An 18,389-nucleotide genomic window follows, 5' to 3' on the forward strand; every position below is an offset into this window, starting at 1 on the left:
CCTGGGCCAGCCCCACAGCATCTGGAAAGAGACTCCTGTTTGCCCCCACCCCACCCCTCTCCCTGCTTTTCTAGTCAGGGCCATGATATATGCCTTATCTTCTTCACAATTAGAGAAACACTTTGAAAAGCAAAAAGGGCTACACAAACCCAAGGCAGGGTATGATTTTATTTTAGTCTTATCTTTATTTCATTCAGAGCTTAGAGGCTCTTTTGCCTCAGTTTTTTACATGAGCCTGAAAGATCTTATGAGAACCTTCTCTGTTCTGCCACCCATCCTCCGGCCACTAAAACAGCCCTAACACCTCCCCTGAGGCCTCACCTGAACCCTCCAGAAATGGAGTGCTTTCCTCTGAGGGCTACAGGTGGGAGGGTGGATTGCCGGGTGATTGCTCCTTCAGGGGGAAAGTGCACTTGGTGTCCCCCTCCCGGGACTCTCCTCAGTTTCGCTTCCTGAGGCACTAATCCTCAGCAACAAAGCCCTGCTCAAACCAAGCCCTTCAAACCGACATCTTGATCTGGAGAAGGTGCAAGAAGCCCCCCTCCCAGCCCCCAGGGATGGGGGACTGAAGGGGAGGGGTGGTTCAGAGTTCCTATAGGGCGCAGGGCCGAGGAGTATCTAACTGGCATGCTGGGGCAGGGAAGGCACGAGTCACTGCTCTCTTATCCAGAGCAGAGCCAGGAAGAGGTGCTCTTTAGGTGGCCACATGCGCTCTACCCAAACAATTTTCAAGATCTAGCTCATCCTCTTACCACTGTGACCTTGGGCAAGTTACTTGACTTCTCTGTGCCTCAGTTGCTTCATCTTCAAAATGGGCTACTATGAACTATTCCACAAAGCCGTGGTAATAACTAAATAAGACAATATACGAAAGGAAAAATGAAAACAGCCTAGCACCTGGAACTTGGTGCTTTCTCAACTACCATGATAGCTTTTATCCTTATTGTAAATGTTAACCTTGTAACTCAGAGCACCAGATTTTGGAGCAGAGTTCCTGGGGTTCAAATCCATTCTCTGCCACATTCTAGCTGTGTGGACTGATAAAATTATATCACCTCCCTGTGCTTCCGTTTCCTTATCTCTAAAATGCAGATAATAATAGTACCTACCTCGTAGGTTGTTGTGACTTGCAAGTGAATTAATATATGCAAAGCACTCAGAAAGTGCCTGGCACATGATTAATCAATAATATCACCTGTTAGTAGTAGTCATTTGCAAGATTTGAACCCAGGTCTGCATGACTCCCCAGCCCGTGTTTTTAAGCACTGTATTACACTCATGCCCTTGCTCGGAGGACCACACAGGGGCTCTTTCACACACTTTCATGTACTGCTCCCCTTTATCCTGGGGCAGGCTTTCTGGCTCACGTGCCTGCCAGACCCTGTTTCTCCAGTGGCCACCTGGAGGTGCTCCCCAGGACCCAGGGCTGCGTGCAGATGCTGTTTTGCCATTTAAACTTTTGACACTCGAGTATCTTCTGTTGGCACCAGGCAAGAGTGGGCCCCAGGTCTCCACTCACTGCCTCTCCTCCACTCCCCTACTCCCTCATCCTGTCCCACATCCCGACCAAGGACACAAGGGCTTAAGGCTGGCAGCCTCTTTCTATAGAATCCCCCAGGCCCAGGCCAGGTGGGCCCAGCGCTCCCTACAGCCCCCCAGGAAGCCTACAGCGCTCTTGGCCTTGCGCTCTGTTTGTGCTTCTCTTCCCCCCTCTTCCAGCCTTCCACACACACACATACACACACACACACACACACACACACACACCCCAAAGCAGTGTCACATGGTGGAAGGAGAACGGGATTTGGGGTCTGTCCTCTTGGCTATGTGAAGTGAGCAAGTCACTTACACTCTGTGTGCCCCAGACTCCTCAGCTTCATGATGGACATGATGACGGAACATCTGTCCTAGAGGCTTGTGTGAGGATTCAATGAAAAGGTTCACCAGCTCTTTTTTTGTGTGTTACTTTAATCCTTCTTTTCAAAATTTCCAATTAAATAATATATGAATACATTAATTCATATATTTCAGTTAATATAGATAAAGCAAATGTCACTTGCATGCCCTTCGCTACCTTCCTCAGTGGTAAGTGCTGTGGTCAATTGTCTCTCCTTCCAGACCTTTCTATATTCATTTTATAGGTATATGCTATATGGGCCTCTATGACATAGTCTTGTGCAGGTATTTTGTTGTTACAGAAAGGGGACTTTATGATGTAGATTTTTCTGCAGCCTGTTCTTTTCTCATGACGGCCTATTTCAGGGATGTTTCTGCCTCGGTAGGTGCTGCCCATGGTTTATTTAACACACCCCGGTTGCGCGTTTGGGGCTTCCAGCCCTTCACTGTCAGAACCAGCACTGCTGCACGTGGCCCTGGGCGTGCGCTGCTTGGCACACTCACACTGACATTTCTGTAGGATGGACACGGTCCCCGTGTGATTTTTTTATGCTGATTCAACACATGGTAACCCCAGCTTTTTGTATTCAGTGCCTGTTTGTTGCTGGCTCTGAGCGGGCCTCTGCCTGGCACGGCTCCCCAGTGTTTCTCAGCCTCACCTCTGGGAGGACAGCAGACATAAGCCGAGGTCCTGGACACAGCAGCCTCAGGCCAGGAGTGTGGCCAGAGGACCCTGACCGGGCCCAGCCTGGCCAACAGGGTGGACGAGGCAAGTTGGCCTTTGGCTCCTCTGTCCTCTGTGAATGACGCCCCCCCCCCCGCCCCGTCCCCACCAGCCACCCCGGCCTGCTTCTCTATTAAAATGGGAGACAGATGGTCTGGATCCAGCGCCAGGGAAGTGACCGTCAGCAAGCCCCTCACTTGCTCGAGACGCCTCTCCTCGTATGAAAAACAGTGATAGTAATACCCACCTCCTATGAAGTGAGCTGAGATCAAGGATTAGTGTGTGAAAGGGCGCCTCAGAGGTAAGTTAGTAGCCTCCTAGTCCCCCTCTGCGTCTTGGCCCTGAGCCGTGCCCCTCCTCCCGCGCGCTCCTCTTGCAGCATCTCATCCCGTGCTCAGCTGGCTGCCAGCTCAAGCACCTGTGACCTTTCAGGCGTCAGCGGTCAACCCAGCTATTAGCTCGCAACTACGATCTTAGCTGCCAAGATGTTAACTATGACCAACATCGCTGCTCTCAACCGAGACGTTAGTTAACAATGCTCACCATCACCCAAGGTTATCAGGTTCCTTTCCCCTGCAGTAAGTGCATGCTCATAATGGAATCTCTGATAATTTGCTTTCATTAGACCGCCGGCTGTCTGAAGGCAAGCTCCCTGGAACATAGTAGGTGCTCGATCAATACTGTTGGGACTAAGTGAGCGGAAAGCCGTCAGCTGACTCGCAGGTGTGAGGCTGCCGTGCCAGGCAGTGCAGTTGAAATCTGGGCCAGGCTATCCCAGGGAGCACCACGTCGATAAGCATCCATGGCCACAGGCCAAAGGCAGGGGCAGAAATCATTTCATTCCTCTTTTCTGCAAGAGCAAAGCCTGCTGGCTGCTCTGGGAGGCGTCCTGGGTGGGTGCTCCTTGGAGGAGCCACCCCCAGAACCTGGTCAGGTCCAAGCCTTCTAGGTTGAGAGATTCAATTTCATTAGCTCACCCAGGGGTGACCGGGCTCTGAGAAATCAACGAAGCAAGCCACTGACTGATAAGCCAGATCAGCAATTTATTAACTTCTGCTGGCAGCATGGAGGTCCCTCTCCTTGCTCGTTCTCTCTGGAGAGGGGAAAACTTCCGTGGGAATCCAAATCCAAGTCAGAAGGAGCCGAGCAGAATGAAGTGAGAGAATAATAATGCTTGATGCCACATACACTGTCACACGTTTACCCTCAACACCACGCCGTGGTGTGGTCATTATCACTGTCCCATTTTGTAGATGAGGACACTAAGGTCAGGCGGGTGATGGCTACGGAGGGATGGAAACAATGCTCAAATACAAATGTTCTGACTCCAGTCCTGTGTCCTCATGCACCCTCCCCTCAACGCTGCTGAGCTCAGGGAGCCTGACCTGTGCTGCACAAGGCCCCCCTCAGCCCCCGCTGTGGCTCTCCCCATTCCTTCTGTTAAGGCTACACAGCGTCCCCTAGAAACATTTCTGCCTCCTTGATGGGCCGCCGGAGACCCCTGGGTCTCGGCAGCAGCCTATGACATGTTCTCAAGGGGGCACCTTTCCTTCTGTAGATAATAACTACAAGCCCACATTAACAGCCAGCATTCATTAAGTTCTGGCCACGTGTCAGGCAGCAGGCCAGGCACTCTGTGCGCATCCTCATTCTCGCAACCTCAGGAGGCAAGCACACTCGTCTCCCTTTTCTAGATGTGGACTCAGGCTCAGGGAGACTGCCTTGCCCAGGGTCCCGGAGCTAGTGAGGAGTGGAGCTGAGGCTGGATTCAGTTCGGGCTGACTTTCAAGCCCGTGCTCATAATCACCCCCACCCCCCCACCTTCCAGGGTGTCATGCCTTGATGTCCCATATGCTGGAGATGCTCCCTATCAGAGCCTCCGGCCCCTGGGCTCTAGTCCCTCTCCCTCTGTCCCCTTGCCCCCTGCTCCTGCCATGCTGAATTCCTCACTTTCCCCACCATGGCCCGCACCTCCCCAGGCCTTCTCAGTCTAGCAAACTCCAACTCGTCCTTCCAGCCCCAGGTAAAATGTCATCTCTCCTGGGCCACCTTCCTCCTGCTCAATCAGCCCTAATTATGGCATTTACTGAGTTTTATTGTAATCACCCCATGAAGCGGTGAGCCCCAGAAGGCAGGCACGGCATGGTGGTGTCTCTGCCAGTAAGTTGCTCGCACCAACTCTTGCCTCATACATATTTATTGCATGGTGAATGTTCCAGAGGACTCAAGGTACATAGGTCTTCCACACACAAGTGACGGAAGAGCTGGGCACAGCCCAGTTAACAAGAATGTGAATGGATCTAAAGAATTCCAAACCCATGTGGGCCAGTGGTTCATAACCTCTGAGATACGGTGGAACTTTTGGGCTTCTTTTCTCCCAGAAAACTACACTGTGCCTGTGAAGCGTCATATGCTATTTCTAGGGGGTTCTGCTTCCTGTGCTTGGACCCCAGGGAATAGCTACGTTGGTGTAGACAGTAGGAAGGCCTGGTGGGGGGGCAGCAGAGGGGCAGAGAGGAGCTCTCTCTAAGGGAATCACTGTTCATAGTCTGTTAGGCCAAGAAGGTGCCCTGGGAAGAGAGTGTTTCCTGGCAGGAGACACATTAACCACTGGTGCTGCTCACAGACAGCAGAACAGAATGCCTAAGCGTGGGGCCCTGTGGAGCCAGACTGCTCAGGTTCAAATCCTAGCTTTGCCACTTCCCAGCTCTGTGACCTCAGGCAAGAGCTTAACATCTCTGGGCCATGGTTTCCTCTAGGAATAATCCCTACTCAAGGGATGTTATTAGGACTAAGTGGGCTAATGTCCACAGAACACAGAGTAAGTGCCTGTTCTCTGCTCACTGTTAAATGAAGCATTTATTCATCTTCTAAGGGCAGGGCCCTGAGGCAATGGCGAGAAGACGAGGCCTCAGCTTGAAGGTCCCTTCCTCCAGGAAGCCTTCCCTAGCTCCCTGCCACACTCACATAGGTCAAGATCCTTATTATTAGCCACCCTCCTGGGACACTTCCCATTTCTCTTTGGTTTCCCTCATATTAACGATTACTTCCACTCTAGACTCTAAGGCCTGATCTTGTCTGTCTTTCTTGACTATTTCCCTGTGCTTGGCACATAGTAGATGCTTGGGGAAATAGGTGTTAATTAGGGACGGGAGGTGTTGAGAAAGTTGCAGATTCTGGGCCATTCCAGGAGGGTCACTGAGCAGCCAAGCAGCAGATGATGGTAACAAAATCGGGGTGGGGGGAGGCTGGATGGGGACACTGAGCCCCCTCGGTCGGTGTCACAGCGCTGGACCTTCTGACTTCTCTCTCTTCCCCCTTCTCTCAGTTCCTGGCATTCGACACCCAGCTGCTGATGGGTAACCGACGCCACTCACTGAGCCCTGAGGAGTATATTTTTGGAGCCCTCAACATTTACCTAGACATCATCTACATCTTCACCTTCTTCCTGCAGCTTTTTGGCACCAACCGGGAATGAGGAGCCCGCCCTTCCTTCCTTCCTTCTTCCTTCCTTCCTTCCTTCCAAAAATGTCCCCTTGCTGGTCCTCTGACCCTCCCTATATTCCTGCAAGCCCAGATATAAAACTAGCTGCCAGCCCATCCTTTGGCCTCCCCTCAGCCCGATGCTCATCCTCACCCTCTGCAGCTCGTACCCAAGCATTAGGGGCCCTGTGGAACCGAGGTCACACCCTCCCCCTCTGTGCTGCCCCTTCCTCCCACTTAATCTCCCAAAGTGGACAGTCAAGGCCAGAGGCTCCCCTGGGTTTGAGGACCAGCAGGATTTCAGATGTGGGAAAGAGACCCCAGGAAGCCTAGCTGAAGCCTGCACCCCACTGAGGTTCCTCCTAAGGCTGCCACAGCTGTGTGACCTTGGGGCACACTGTCCTCTGTCCAATCCACCCCTCTGTTCTTTCCTTCCAGATCAGGCATTGACACTTATAAGGGGGTGGGAGGAAGCGGGGCGAGGAGGTGAGGCTGCTTTGCAGGTGGGGGATGTGGGTGGACCGAATGGTTGTCCCAGGCTGCCCATCCTCGCAGCTTTGAGACCAGCAGCTTGTTCTAGGCACTTGAGCCCTGGGGCCCGTGGGAGAGGGACAGGAAGCCATCTGCACTTGCCTTGGTTTACCCTCCTGGGTCATGACAGAACACTGCTGGGGTAGGAGGTGGGGACAGGGGGCTCTGCTTCTAAGTGGGGACCTGGCCAGGGGCTGTAAGGGAAGGGGGAGCAGGCAGCCCTCTGGGAGGCGTGGGCTCTGTAGTAGCACCAGTTCACCCAGACCTGCATCTCCCTGGGGGGCGTTTGAGGTTGGCAGGACTGACCTTCTCTCACCCTCTTCTCTGGACCCCCTGGGTTGTCCCCCACCCTAGGCCTGAGGCTGAGTGGAGTGCTTGGGCCCTAGAGGATTGGATGCTCTGAGAGAGGGATGGTTATACTAGCTGCTGAACCAGCCCCACGGGGAGGCAATCCTGCCCTGCCCCGGGGCCTTTCTGCACTTCTTTCCTAAACTCTCCCCCATCCCCTGCTGCCATGTGCCAGCTGATCCCCAAGCCAGGCCTCCTGAGGCCTCAGTTGGCAGTGCCCGTGTCCCTCCCCCTGGCTTCTCTGGCCACTCAGCCTGGAATCCTAAGCCCCCTCCATTCGTTATCTCCTTATCTCTCCAGTTTGGAAGCTGTTCAGCCAGAGCCCGTCCCTCCAGCTGGTCCCATGTGATGAGGTCTGGTCTCCTTATCAGCCTCCAGGCAGCTGAGAGCTGAGACTTGGGCAGGGTGTGCGTCAGCCAGCCAGCCCCCTGCAGGCCCTGCTGGGAAGGGGAGAGGGGGCCACAGCTGGGGGAAGTGTGCAGCCGGCGCCTCACAGCCGGCTCTGGGCCAGTGGAAAGTTCCCGGGTGGGGTCAGGGAGGTTCAGATACCTGGACCTTCACTTGGCCTCTCCCTTCCGGGCTCACCTCTCTCCCCTATGCTGGGGGCTCTTTTGCTCTTGGAGAGAGTGACTAGGTATGTTATCAATCTGTTTTGACTCTTCCTTCAGACCACCCTTCCTGTTTTCAGCTTTCAAGAAATATTGCAGAAGCCTTTGAAATTTTGTTCCACCTTGGGCATTTGAGGAAAGAGGGAAGCAAAAACAGATGGTGGTGTTTGTGTATGAGACAAAAGCAACTGGGAGCATGGCTGGATGCCTACTGTGTGCTGGTCCCAATTAATCCATTAAAGCAATCCTATAAAGGGAGTAGTCTGCACATGCCAGTCTCAGAGGGAAAAGCTGAGGTGATGGAGAGGATCGGGAACAAGACCAAGGGCATACAGCTAACCTACTAGGTTGGGGCTAGAATGAGACCAGGTGGTCAGGCCAGACATCTCCTGATGTCTCTGGAGATTTGTTGTCCCCTGTGCCACCCCTGGCCTCCCCCCTGCCCCCAACTACCACCACCAAATTTTGTATTCTGTCATTTCCACCTTTTAGACACAAGCTGGGGAGCAGGATTCTGGTGTCTGATTCCCAGTCTCACTGCCGCAGGGTCATGGTATTAAGCGAGATGGAAGACCTCGTTCTGCACAGTGGAGGGAGAGGCGCCAGAACACTTGTTTCCACTGACTTCCTGTTCTGGTTGACACCTTTCCTCCAAGGCCCCTTCACTTCCTCTCCTAATCTCTGGCCCCAGTTCCAAAGGGCTCACTCAGCCCGGGCCTTGGCCATGCTTCCCAGAATCCTCTTGTCCAAGTCCTCTTCTTCCTAGGACAGTTTATGCAGAAATAGGATTGAGAAGCTTAAATCCAAGGCTGAGCTCTGAAAGCTTGGAGGGAGGAGGTAAGCCCTCAGCAACAAACCTGACAGGGCCACTTGGGCATTCTCAAAGCAGCGAGAATATGCCGCAGAGCCTCCTGCTCTGGGTCCTGTGAGGGATCCGGGACATGCCGAGCTGGCAGCAGAGCCAGGGCTGGGGGCCGTGCCTTCCACCTGCACCGAGGCCAGGAGGAGCCCCAGGAACACCTGGCTGGGGCGTGCGAAGGAGGAAGGGTGGAGGAACAGGAATGCAGGATTAGGAGAAACAGAATCCCAAGCTGAGCAGGTGCCACAATCTGCAGAGGAGGAAGAGAACCTGCTGGCCCCTCACATGTTTGGCAGGGGTGGGGCTGGGCCCAGGAAGGGGTAGGTTGGATTTTATAGAGCTCAAGGCAGCCAGGAATCTGACCATCTGGGATGGGAGGCCGGAGGTTTCTTGCCAAGAGGAAGACAGATCAAGAGATCCTCTGCTGGGATTGCAGCTGGGGTCCCCGGGGCACATGGAATTCCCCAGACTCCTGCCCCAATTCCCAGGCGCGTGTGTGGCTCCTGTGTCACCTGAGGAAGCCCCAGGAATCTTGATTCTTCCTCCCAGGGGAGTCAGGAACCAACAGATACCCCAATTTCAAAAAGGCCCTGCCTCTCCCTCCCCGACCCTCCTGGGACGAGGCCAGGACAGAGCAGAGCTCCCTGTGGGCTGATTTCACGCAAGCACTTTGCTGCCCCGCAGTGGCTGCCGGAGGAAAAGCAGGGCCTGGTTCTGCAGGTGGGAAGCAGGCGGGCTGTATGGCCTGAGGTTTCAGGCAGGATCTGGCTTTCATTCGTGACCCTTCTCAGACCTCCCCAGACCTCCCTCCTCATCAGCCTCCGATGGTTCCCCTTAGTCCAGTCGTTGTCACATCTCTGTCTGCTGGAATCCACCCTGCGCCGCCCGGGCCCCAGAGCTTTCTCCCAAGTGACTGAGGGCAGAGACCTACCGCCACTCACAGCCCTTCTGGCCTCAGCTCCTCCAAGCTGCCCAGGGTCCGCGCCTGTTCCCTTCCCTGGCCTCGCCTTCCCGGTCTGTGACTGACAGGAGATAAGAATAAAATTATGACACCTGAACCCTTTCCTTTGCCTGCCTTTTGCTTGTCGCCTCAGATGGCTGGGGAGTCCGTGTGAGGTTTAACTCAGATTCGATGTGAAAGGTTCACACCAGAGCTGTTTCTCCCAGCATAGCTAAGTGTGAATTAAATCTCCACACTTATCTTGATGGGGAAAAAGAAACACTGGGGGCGCCTGGGTGGCTCAGATGGTTAAGCGGCTACCTTCGGCTCAGGTCTTGATCCCAGGGTCCTGGGATCCAGGCTGGAGTCGGGCTCCCTGCTCAGCGGGGAGTCTGCTTCTCAATCTCCCTCTGCCCCTCCCCCCGCTCGTGCTCCCTCCCTCCCTCTCTCTCTCTCAGATGAATAAAAAATAAAAAAAAGAAACACGGGGCGCCTGGGTGGCTCAGGCGTTAAGCGTCTGCCTTCGGCTCAGGTCATGATCCCAGGGTCCTGGGATCAAGCCCCATCTCAGGCTCCCTGCTCAGCAGGAAGCCCGCTTCTCCCTCTCCCACTTCCCCTGCTTGTGTTCCCTCTCTTGCTGTGTCTCTCTCTGTCAAATAAATAAATAAAAAATCTTAAAAAAAAAAAAAAGAAAAGAAAAGAAACACAGGTCCTCCTGTCAATATATACCCTTTGCAGAGGCTCTTTGGATGCTTGTACCTGTCACCACCCAGCTGGAGGTACCCCCCTTCTACTTCTGTTAGAAGAGCCTTCCTTATGTCGACCCCAAACCTGTGTCCCTAGAAGGAAAGCCTATGTTGTAGCTGGAAGGATCCCCAAGAGCAACAGCTTTAGGGGTCACCTCTCCCATGAAGCCTTTCTCAGTCCCTCCCCCAGGTGCCCTGGCCATCCCCTCCTCAGAGCCCCCCTCCCCTGTACCACCCCAGCTGCATTTTAACCTCTCCTCCTGTCTGCTTCTATGTATGACACTTGAGCTCCTTGAAGGCACGAACTGTGTCTTGTTCACCCTTGAATTCACAGGACTTATGGCAAACAGTCTCAATAAGTGGTTTTTGGATAAACGGAGGCATGAATGAACCTGCTCCAATCCTTTTGCTTTACTTAAGAGGAAACTGAGGAGCAGAGGTGCAGTGACTTGTCCGAGTTTATACACAAGTTAGTGCCGAGAGTGGGATTAGGGAAGGCACATGGGGTGATGATTACATTGCCAGGTTCTCTCAGGGAACTTGGGGCCCAGGGTGTCGTGTGGGATGGGGACATACCACACTGACGCAGTGGGGGACGTTATCTTCGCCTGTGACAAGGTTTGGGTATAAATTCAGCTGCAGCAGGGGAAGGAGCAGGGCAATATTTAGGGGACTCTGAAGAGAGAATAAATAACATTTTTAAGGCACCCCCTGTGTACAAAGCACTTCCATAGACGAGAAAGATAGGAGAGGGAGAAGACAGCAGTGTTGCAGGAGAAGAAACATACACGACAGTTCCCAACCAATGAGCTCACGGTCCCAAGTTAATGCTCTTGAAAGCATGCCTGGCAGGGAAGCAAGTACTGAGGAGGTGTGGAACAGTGGCAAGGCGGGGGGCCTCCGAGTCAGGGTCTGAAGCGCATGGAAGGCTGAGCACACGCACTGGTGGAAAGGGAGGGAAGGCGGTCCACGCAGGAGGTCGGGGCGGGGTTGGCACCACTGGGCTCCCTGGCCTCCTCCTCCTGCTTCCAGCCAGCCCTTCAGCCCCACTCTGTCTGCCTTCGGCCTGTTCATTCTTCAGTAGTTTCCTAGGGCTGCGGTCACAAATTACTACAAACCGGTAGCTTAAAATGGCAGAAATAAGTGATTCTCACACAGTTGTGGAGGCTAGAAGCCTGAAATCAAGGGGTCAGTAGGGTTGGTTCCTTTTGGAGGCCCCAAGGGAGAAGCCATTCCATGCCTCTCTTCCAACTTCTAGAGACTGCTGGAGATCTTGCTGTTCCTTGGCTTGGGGCTGCCCACCCATTTCCGCCTCTGTCTTCACACGGTCTTTTCCCTTGTGTCTCTGTGTCTTGACTCTCCCTCTCCTTTCTCTCATAAGGAATACCTGTCATGGATTTAGGGCCCACCCTAAAGCCAGGATGATGATCTCTCCTCAAGGTCTTTAATTATATCTACAAAGACCCTATTTCTGAAAAAGGTCACATTCATAGGTACCAGGGTGTTAGCACTTGTACATCTCTTTTTGGATATCACTATACAACCCACCATACCATCCATCCCCTTCTGGCAGCTACTGTCTTAAGTGGTGGCCTCCAAGCACATCCCCCTACCCCCACCCCTGGGATGGTCCTCACACCAAGGCTCTTCATTCGCATATTCCCAGGCTCCTAAATTAGGTTGGAGAAATTACAGAGCTGAGCTGACCTAATCCAGCTCATAAATATGCCATCTGCTTTCACTCAAGTCTGGTTATTCCCAACAAACTAGTGTTTGCCCTCTTGCGGATCACACACACTCACCCTCTTGCTGATTACACACACACACACACACACACACACACACACACACACACACAGAACTAAGATCCTTTCTTCCCAGCCTACTAGCCCCAAACCCTCTCCAAGATCTCTGCTTTCTTTTCTGGGAAAACCTTGCCAAAAGAAGTGAGCCTTATCCTGTCCCTCAATAGCTCTATGCCCTCTTGTTAGCTCTTTTTTCTCCATGATAAGGACACCATGTGCTCCAGCCAAGGGACCCAGCTGAGCCCAGTTTACCAACCGTGCCCATCAAGAGGCAGCCATGAGAGGGAAGAGGCCATTTTGGAAGTAGATTCCCTAACTTCAGCTCTCCCAGCCCCCAGCCATTTGAGTTTTCCCAGTTCAGGCCCAAGACATCATGGAGCATGGACAAACCATCCTTGTCCACATTCTTAATCCACATAACCCATGAGCATAATAAAATAGTGCTGTTTTATGCCACTAAGTTTGAAATAGTTTGCTTTGTGGCAATAGATAACTGGAACAGAATTTGGTCCCCGGAAGTGAGATGCTGCCATAACAAAATTTAAAACATCTGGCATTGCTTTGGCATTCCAGGTGATAGGAGATGCCTGACAAGCCTCAGTGAGTCCGTTAGGGAAGGCTAGAAGGGCTTCAAGGAGACTGCAGGTGAACGTTCAAAGGAAAGTTGAGGAAAATGTACTTGGAACCTGGAGGAACAAAGACCCTTGTTGCATCATGGTAGAAATTTTGGCAAAACTTTTCTCTGCGCTAATGTAAAAAAAAAAAACAGAAAAAGGACCTAATGAACTGATGGATCTGGCTAAGAAGATTTCCAGGCAGAATATTGCGAGTGTCCATTGGTTTATCTTGGCTTTGTATCCTAAGAAACAGATAGTGAGTGGAAAGTTAAAGAAGGAATTATTCTGTTTTTAAGCAGAATTTGGAGGAGACATAAAAAGCTCCATGAGATGGGGCGCCTGGGTGGCTCAGTCGTTAAGCGTCTGCCTTCGGCTCAGGTCATGATCCCAGGGTCCTGGGATCGAGCCCCACATCGGGCTCCCTGCTCAGCGGGAAGCCTGCTTCTCTCTCTCTCCCACTCCCCCTGCTTGTGTTCCCTCTCTCGCTGTGTCTCTCTCTGTCAAATAAATAAATAAAATCTTAAAACAAAAAAAAAAAGCTCCATGAGAGTCTTTCGAGCCAGCAAAGAATTCTCAAAGTAATAAAGGGCCCAATGTCAAAAATCAAATCCAGGACACTATCAGGAAAACACGGTCTCCTGGTAAAGACAAGGACAAAAGTGTGATTACAAAGCCCTTTGTTAAGACCTCAGAAAGATCTAAGATGGGGCCTCATAGAATCTTTCCAACAGACGGAAGTACCCCTAAGAGTCTTAAAGGTGTTTATTGCACAGGCCCTCTGCTAAACAATAGGGCTTCTCACGATCTTAAAGATACTAGCCTTCAGCAGCTTCCCTGGGGGCCCAAGACAGAGGAGGCCTTGCCTTAGATTTATGAGTGCAACTTGTCTAATGAAGCTTGTTACTGCGCCCCAGTAAGATTCATAGAAAAACCAGAGCTTTTTTTTTGGTTTTTGTTTTTTTTTAAGATTTTATTTATTCATTTGAGACACAGAGATACAGAGAGAGAGAGAGAGAGAGAGAGCATGAGCAGGGAGAGAGGCAGAGGGAGAGGGAGAAGCAGGCTCCCCACTGAGCAGGGAGCCCGATGCAGGGCTCGATCCCAGGACCCTGGGATCATGACCTGAGCCGAAGGCAGACGCTTAACCATCTGAGCCACCCAGGCACCCCAAAAAACCAGAGTTTTTAAGACTTATATTGGGGTGGGGTTCTGCACACAGCACAGAGTCTGCTTGAGATTCTCTTCTCCCTCTGCCGCTCCCCCACCCTGCTCTCTGGCTTTCTCCCTCTCTCTCTCTCAAATAAATAAATAAATCTTAAAAAAAAAAAAAAAAAGCTTTGTATTGGTAGAAGCACCACCAGCTCAACCTGAAAGGGAGAGGAAATAATACAAAATGAAGAGGCCTTTGGACCTATGTCTGTCCTGCTATTATATGCCGTGTGTGTGTGTGTGTGTGTGTGTGTGGATGCAGGTAAATAACTTTAGTTATTTAATAAGACATATATTTATATGTCTTTAGTTCACATTTAGTTCAGATTGAGAACAGCCTTACCTAAGGAACCAAACCTGAGGAGCCTCACATGCACATACACTTGATTTAGATGTGATTCTGGACCTCAAGCCTAAACCTGCTGTAGTAGGGGAATGAAACTTTGGGAGATCTTGGGAGGGGCATGAGGCCAGGGGGTGGAATGGAGCAGTTTAACACAATGAGCACAGTTCTTTGACTAATGGAATGTGATGGAAGGGCTATTGTGTGTGTTCCATGAGTTCTCTGGTGCAGCAATTCTGACAGAAGTCCTGGTTGACCCTGATGGGACCTCCTTGATTCGGAAGCTAGCTCTTCACTAGACCAATCCCTCTGGCACTGGGATGGAAGGCACTGAGTGACTGGACCCAGGTCATATATTCAGCCCTGAGCTGCACTCATGGATGGGGATAGGGAAAATGAGGGGTATTTCCCCAAAGGAAAACCAGAGTATGGCTCCCAGGAGAATGCTGAATGACATATCCACCACCTTAAGACAGAGAGCCTGTTGTCAGGGAGCTCCGTCAGGTACGGAGATGACAGGGAAGTGACTGTCACATGGTAAGTGCCACACTAGTGTAGTTAGATGAAGAGTTAGGAAAGTCTTCTCCGAGAACTTTGAGCTGGATCTTAAAGGAGGAGCAAATTTTAGTCAAGCAGGCAAGAGAGAAGAGTGTCATTCCGACAGAGGGAACAGCTTGAATAAAGGCCTGGTGTGTGTGTGGTTGGGGGGCGGTTGGGGGGACCAAATAATCGGCACTATGTGTCTCTTCCAATGTGATGTACTCACAAGGACACATTCTACCCCTGTAATTCCTACCAAAAAAACTCAAAGCCTGAGTCTTATGAGAAAACACTAGACAAAACCAAATTGAGGGATACGCCACAAGCTAACTGGCTTATAGTCCTTAAAAATGTTCTCAAGTGGGCGCCTGGGTGGCTCAGTTGGTTGGGCGACTGCCTTCGGCTCAGGTCATGATCCCAGGGTCCTGGGATCGAGTCCCACATCGGGCTCCCTGCTCCGCGGGGAGCCTGCTTCTCCCTCTCCCACTCCCCCTGCTTGTGTTCCCTCTCTCGCTGTGTCTCTCTCTGTCAAATAAATAAATAAAAAATCTTTAAAAAAAAAAAAAAAAATGTTCTCAAGTGAACAGGTGATTGGGTATTAAAGAGTACACTCATGATGAGCCCAGAATAATGTAGAGTTGTTGAATCGCTAGATTGTACACCTGAAACTAACATAACACTGTACTTAACTACACTGGAATTAAAACTAAAAACGGTACAAAAAAAGATCTAAAATTTTTAAAAATGTTCCGAAATGCAGGCTTCTGGTGTTATCTCCAAAGGAGGTTATGCCCACAGTTGCATTTCAGTGAGTACTATTTTAAAAGTTAATTTGTTTAATGTTAATTAAATATATAGATACACACACACATTTTATGTACACTTATGGATAAGAAAAAATCTAGATGGATATACATCAAAATGTTAATTGTGGTTATCTCCAGGTGGTGCATAAGACTTCAGGTCTTTTCTTGTGGTTTATCTAGATTTACTAAGTTTTCTATACTGAAAAATTACGTAACTTGTATAATGAAGTATACTAAAAAGAAAAATTCAGAGAATAGGGACACCTTGGTGGCTCAGTCAGTTGAGCGGCCGACTCTTGATTTTGGCTCACGTCAGGATCTCAGGGTCATGATCTCAGAGTCCTGGGATAGAACCCCATGTCGGACTCTGCCCTCAGCCGGGCATCCGCTTAAAGGTTCTCTCCCTCTCCCTCTGCCCCTCCCCCTGCTCACTCTCTCTCTCCCAAATACATAAATAAATCTTTAAAAAATATTTCAAAGAATTGGGGCGCCTGGGTGGCTCAGATGATTAAGTGTCTGTCTTCAGCTCAGGATCCTGGGATCAAGCCCCATGTCAGGCTCCCTGCTCAGCGGGGAGCCTATGTCTCCCTCTCCCTCTGTCCCTCCCCAGCTCGTGCTCTCTCTCTCTGTCTGTCTGTCTCTCTCTGTCTCAAATGAATAAATAAAATCTTTAAAAAAAAATAAAAAGGGGGCACCTGGGTGGCTCAGTCAATTAAGCATCTGCCTTCAGTTCAGGTCATGATCCTGGGGTCCTGGGATGGGGCACCATGTCAGGCTCTCTGCTCGGTGGGGAGCCTGCTTCTCCCTCTCCCTCTGCCACTCCCCCTGCTTATGCCCTTTCTCTCTCTGTGTGTCAAATAAATAAAATCTTTTTAAAAAAATAAATAATAAAAAATTCAAAGAATCAACAGAAAAAAGAGGGAAAGAAAGAGGGAAGGATGATTGGAAAGAAGGAAAGGAGAAAGGGAAGGCAGATGGGAAGGAAACTGGCGGTATTGACAGTTACCAATATCACCTACTTCGTGCATTGAATATCCTTTCCCAGTGGGGTTTTTTTTTTTTTTTTGGTCCTCTTTGTAAAACAAAAAAATGTAAAACTGTACATTGTTGAGAATCTATTCCTTCTTTATAAAACAAGCATTCATTCTGTTAGGTGGCATTTATTTAGCTGCCAGCACTGTACCAGATGCTGGGGATACAAAAGACAGGACAGGGTCACTTCCTTCAGTAAGTTCAGAGTAAATAAAAAATTGCAATCTTGTATGAGAAAGGCAGTAATAGACACACATCTAGGTAGAGGGAGAGAAATACTCTTTCTGAAGAAGAGTGGGTGGTGAAGTCTCACAAAAGAGGACACACATGAGCTGGGTCTCAGGAAAGTAGCAATCATGGGGGGCAGGGGGAGGGTAGAATCCAGGCCCAGGGAACAGCCTGTGCAAGGACAGGAGCCCCCACCCCGCACATTAGGGACTCTGAGTGGTTCAGCATGGCTGCAACAGAGACATTAGAATGGGGTGGGGAGTGGGTGGAGGAGAGGAAGCTGAAGAAACAGGTCAGTTTTTAGAGGACCTTGCAGATCATTTTAGGCACTCAAAACATTGTCCATGGGCCAGCAGCCTTGGCATCACCTGGGGACCTGTCAGAAATGCAGATCCCAGGAGCGCCTGGGTGGCTTAGTTGGTTAAGCGTCTGACTCTTGATTTCAGCTCAGGTCATGATCTCGGAGATGGAGCCCCGGGTCAGGCTCCTTGCTGAGCGTGGCGCCTGCTTGAGATTCTCTCTCTCTCTCCCTCTGCCCCTCCTCCCTTCACACTCATGAGAGTACATGCTCTCTCTCTCTCTGGAAAAAAAAAAGAAAGAAAGAAAGAAAGAAAGAAAAGAATGCAGACCCCAGACCTCCAAATCAGAATCTGCACTTTAACAAGAGGTTCAGGCGAGTCATTTGCATATTCATGTTTCAGGAGGCACCAGGGAGCCTGCCAGTTAGATCTGTCTTCCCTTTGTGTCCTTAGTAGGGGAGAGGAGGTGGGTCTTCATCTTCTCTTCCTGGTTTCTTCACCAGCTCCTCTGCCTCCACTAACTTCAAAGCACCCCAGGCCTCCAGCCTCTGTTCCCTTCACAGACCTTGCCTCAGCCACACTGTCCTAAACACACCTTACAAAACCCTTGACTGTAGGGAACCCCTTGGATTTGAAAGATGGTAAATGAAAAGGTAAGGATTCTATGATTCTATGAAAGAATTCCTTGCATAGCATGGTAACCTTATGAAATTCATTATGCCCAAGCAGTGGTACATGCTGAAACTGTACATAGGTTCAAATAACATTTAGAAAAATTTACAGATGCTAAGTCCATAGTGCATTAAGGATGGGAGCTGAGGATGCTTGGAGACATCATTCCTGACCTTTTCTTTGTAATAAGCTGTGTTGGTTTTTTTCTTTTTCTGAATATAAAAACTAATACATGTGCATTATTGAAAGCATGGGAAATACATTAGTTTGAAGAAGAAAATAAAAGGGCAGTCAGAGGGAAAAACAGAAAGTTTTCAAAACAAACTGGGAGGGGCGCCTGGGTGGCTCAGTCATTAAGCGTCTGCCTTCAGCTCTGGTCATGATCCCCGGGTCCTGGGATCGAGCCCCGCATCGGGCTCCCTGCTCAGCGGGAAGCCTGCTTCTCCCTCTCCCACTCCCCCTGCTTGTGTTCCCTCTCTCGCTGTGTCTCTCTCTGTCAAATAAATAAATACAATTAAAAAAAAAAAACTGGGAAAGAGAGATGGAAATCAGGGCATGCAAACACACACACACTCTCTCTCTCTTCCTCTTCCACCCACTCCCTGGGTCCTTCTGATATGGTTATATCAATAATTATGAGTTGATCAATATTGAATGTTTACATATTAAGACTGTAAACCCTGTTGACCACAGGCCTATGTAG

General features: G+C 50.5%; 1 protein-coding gene across 1 annotated transcript in view; it reads left to right on the forward strand.

Moving 5' to 3' along the window:
- FAIM2 (Fas apoptotic inhibitory molecule 2) overlaps positions 1-9,507 on the forward strand; it is a 32,343-nt gene extending 22,836 nt beyond the window's left edge. The window contains exon 12 of the mRNA XM_032420458.1: positions 5,949-9,507. Within this exon, the coding sequence (XP_032276349.1) occupies positions 5,949-6,098 (150 nt within the window). The 3' untranslated portion in view covers positions 6,099-9,507. The remainder of the gene's footprint in view (positions 1-5,948) is intronic.
- The last annotated feature ends 8,882 nt before the right edge of the window (positions 9,508-18,389 follow it).

This window comes from Phoca vitulina, unplaced genomic scaffold (genome assembly GCF_004348235.1).
Source record: "Phoca vitulina isolate PV1807 unplaced genomic scaffold, GSC_HSeal_1.0 scaffold23, whole genome shotgun sequence".
NCBI classification, from domain to species: domain Eukaryota; kingdom Metazoa; phylum Chordata; class Mammalia; order Carnivora; family Phocidae; genus Phoca; species Phoca vitulina.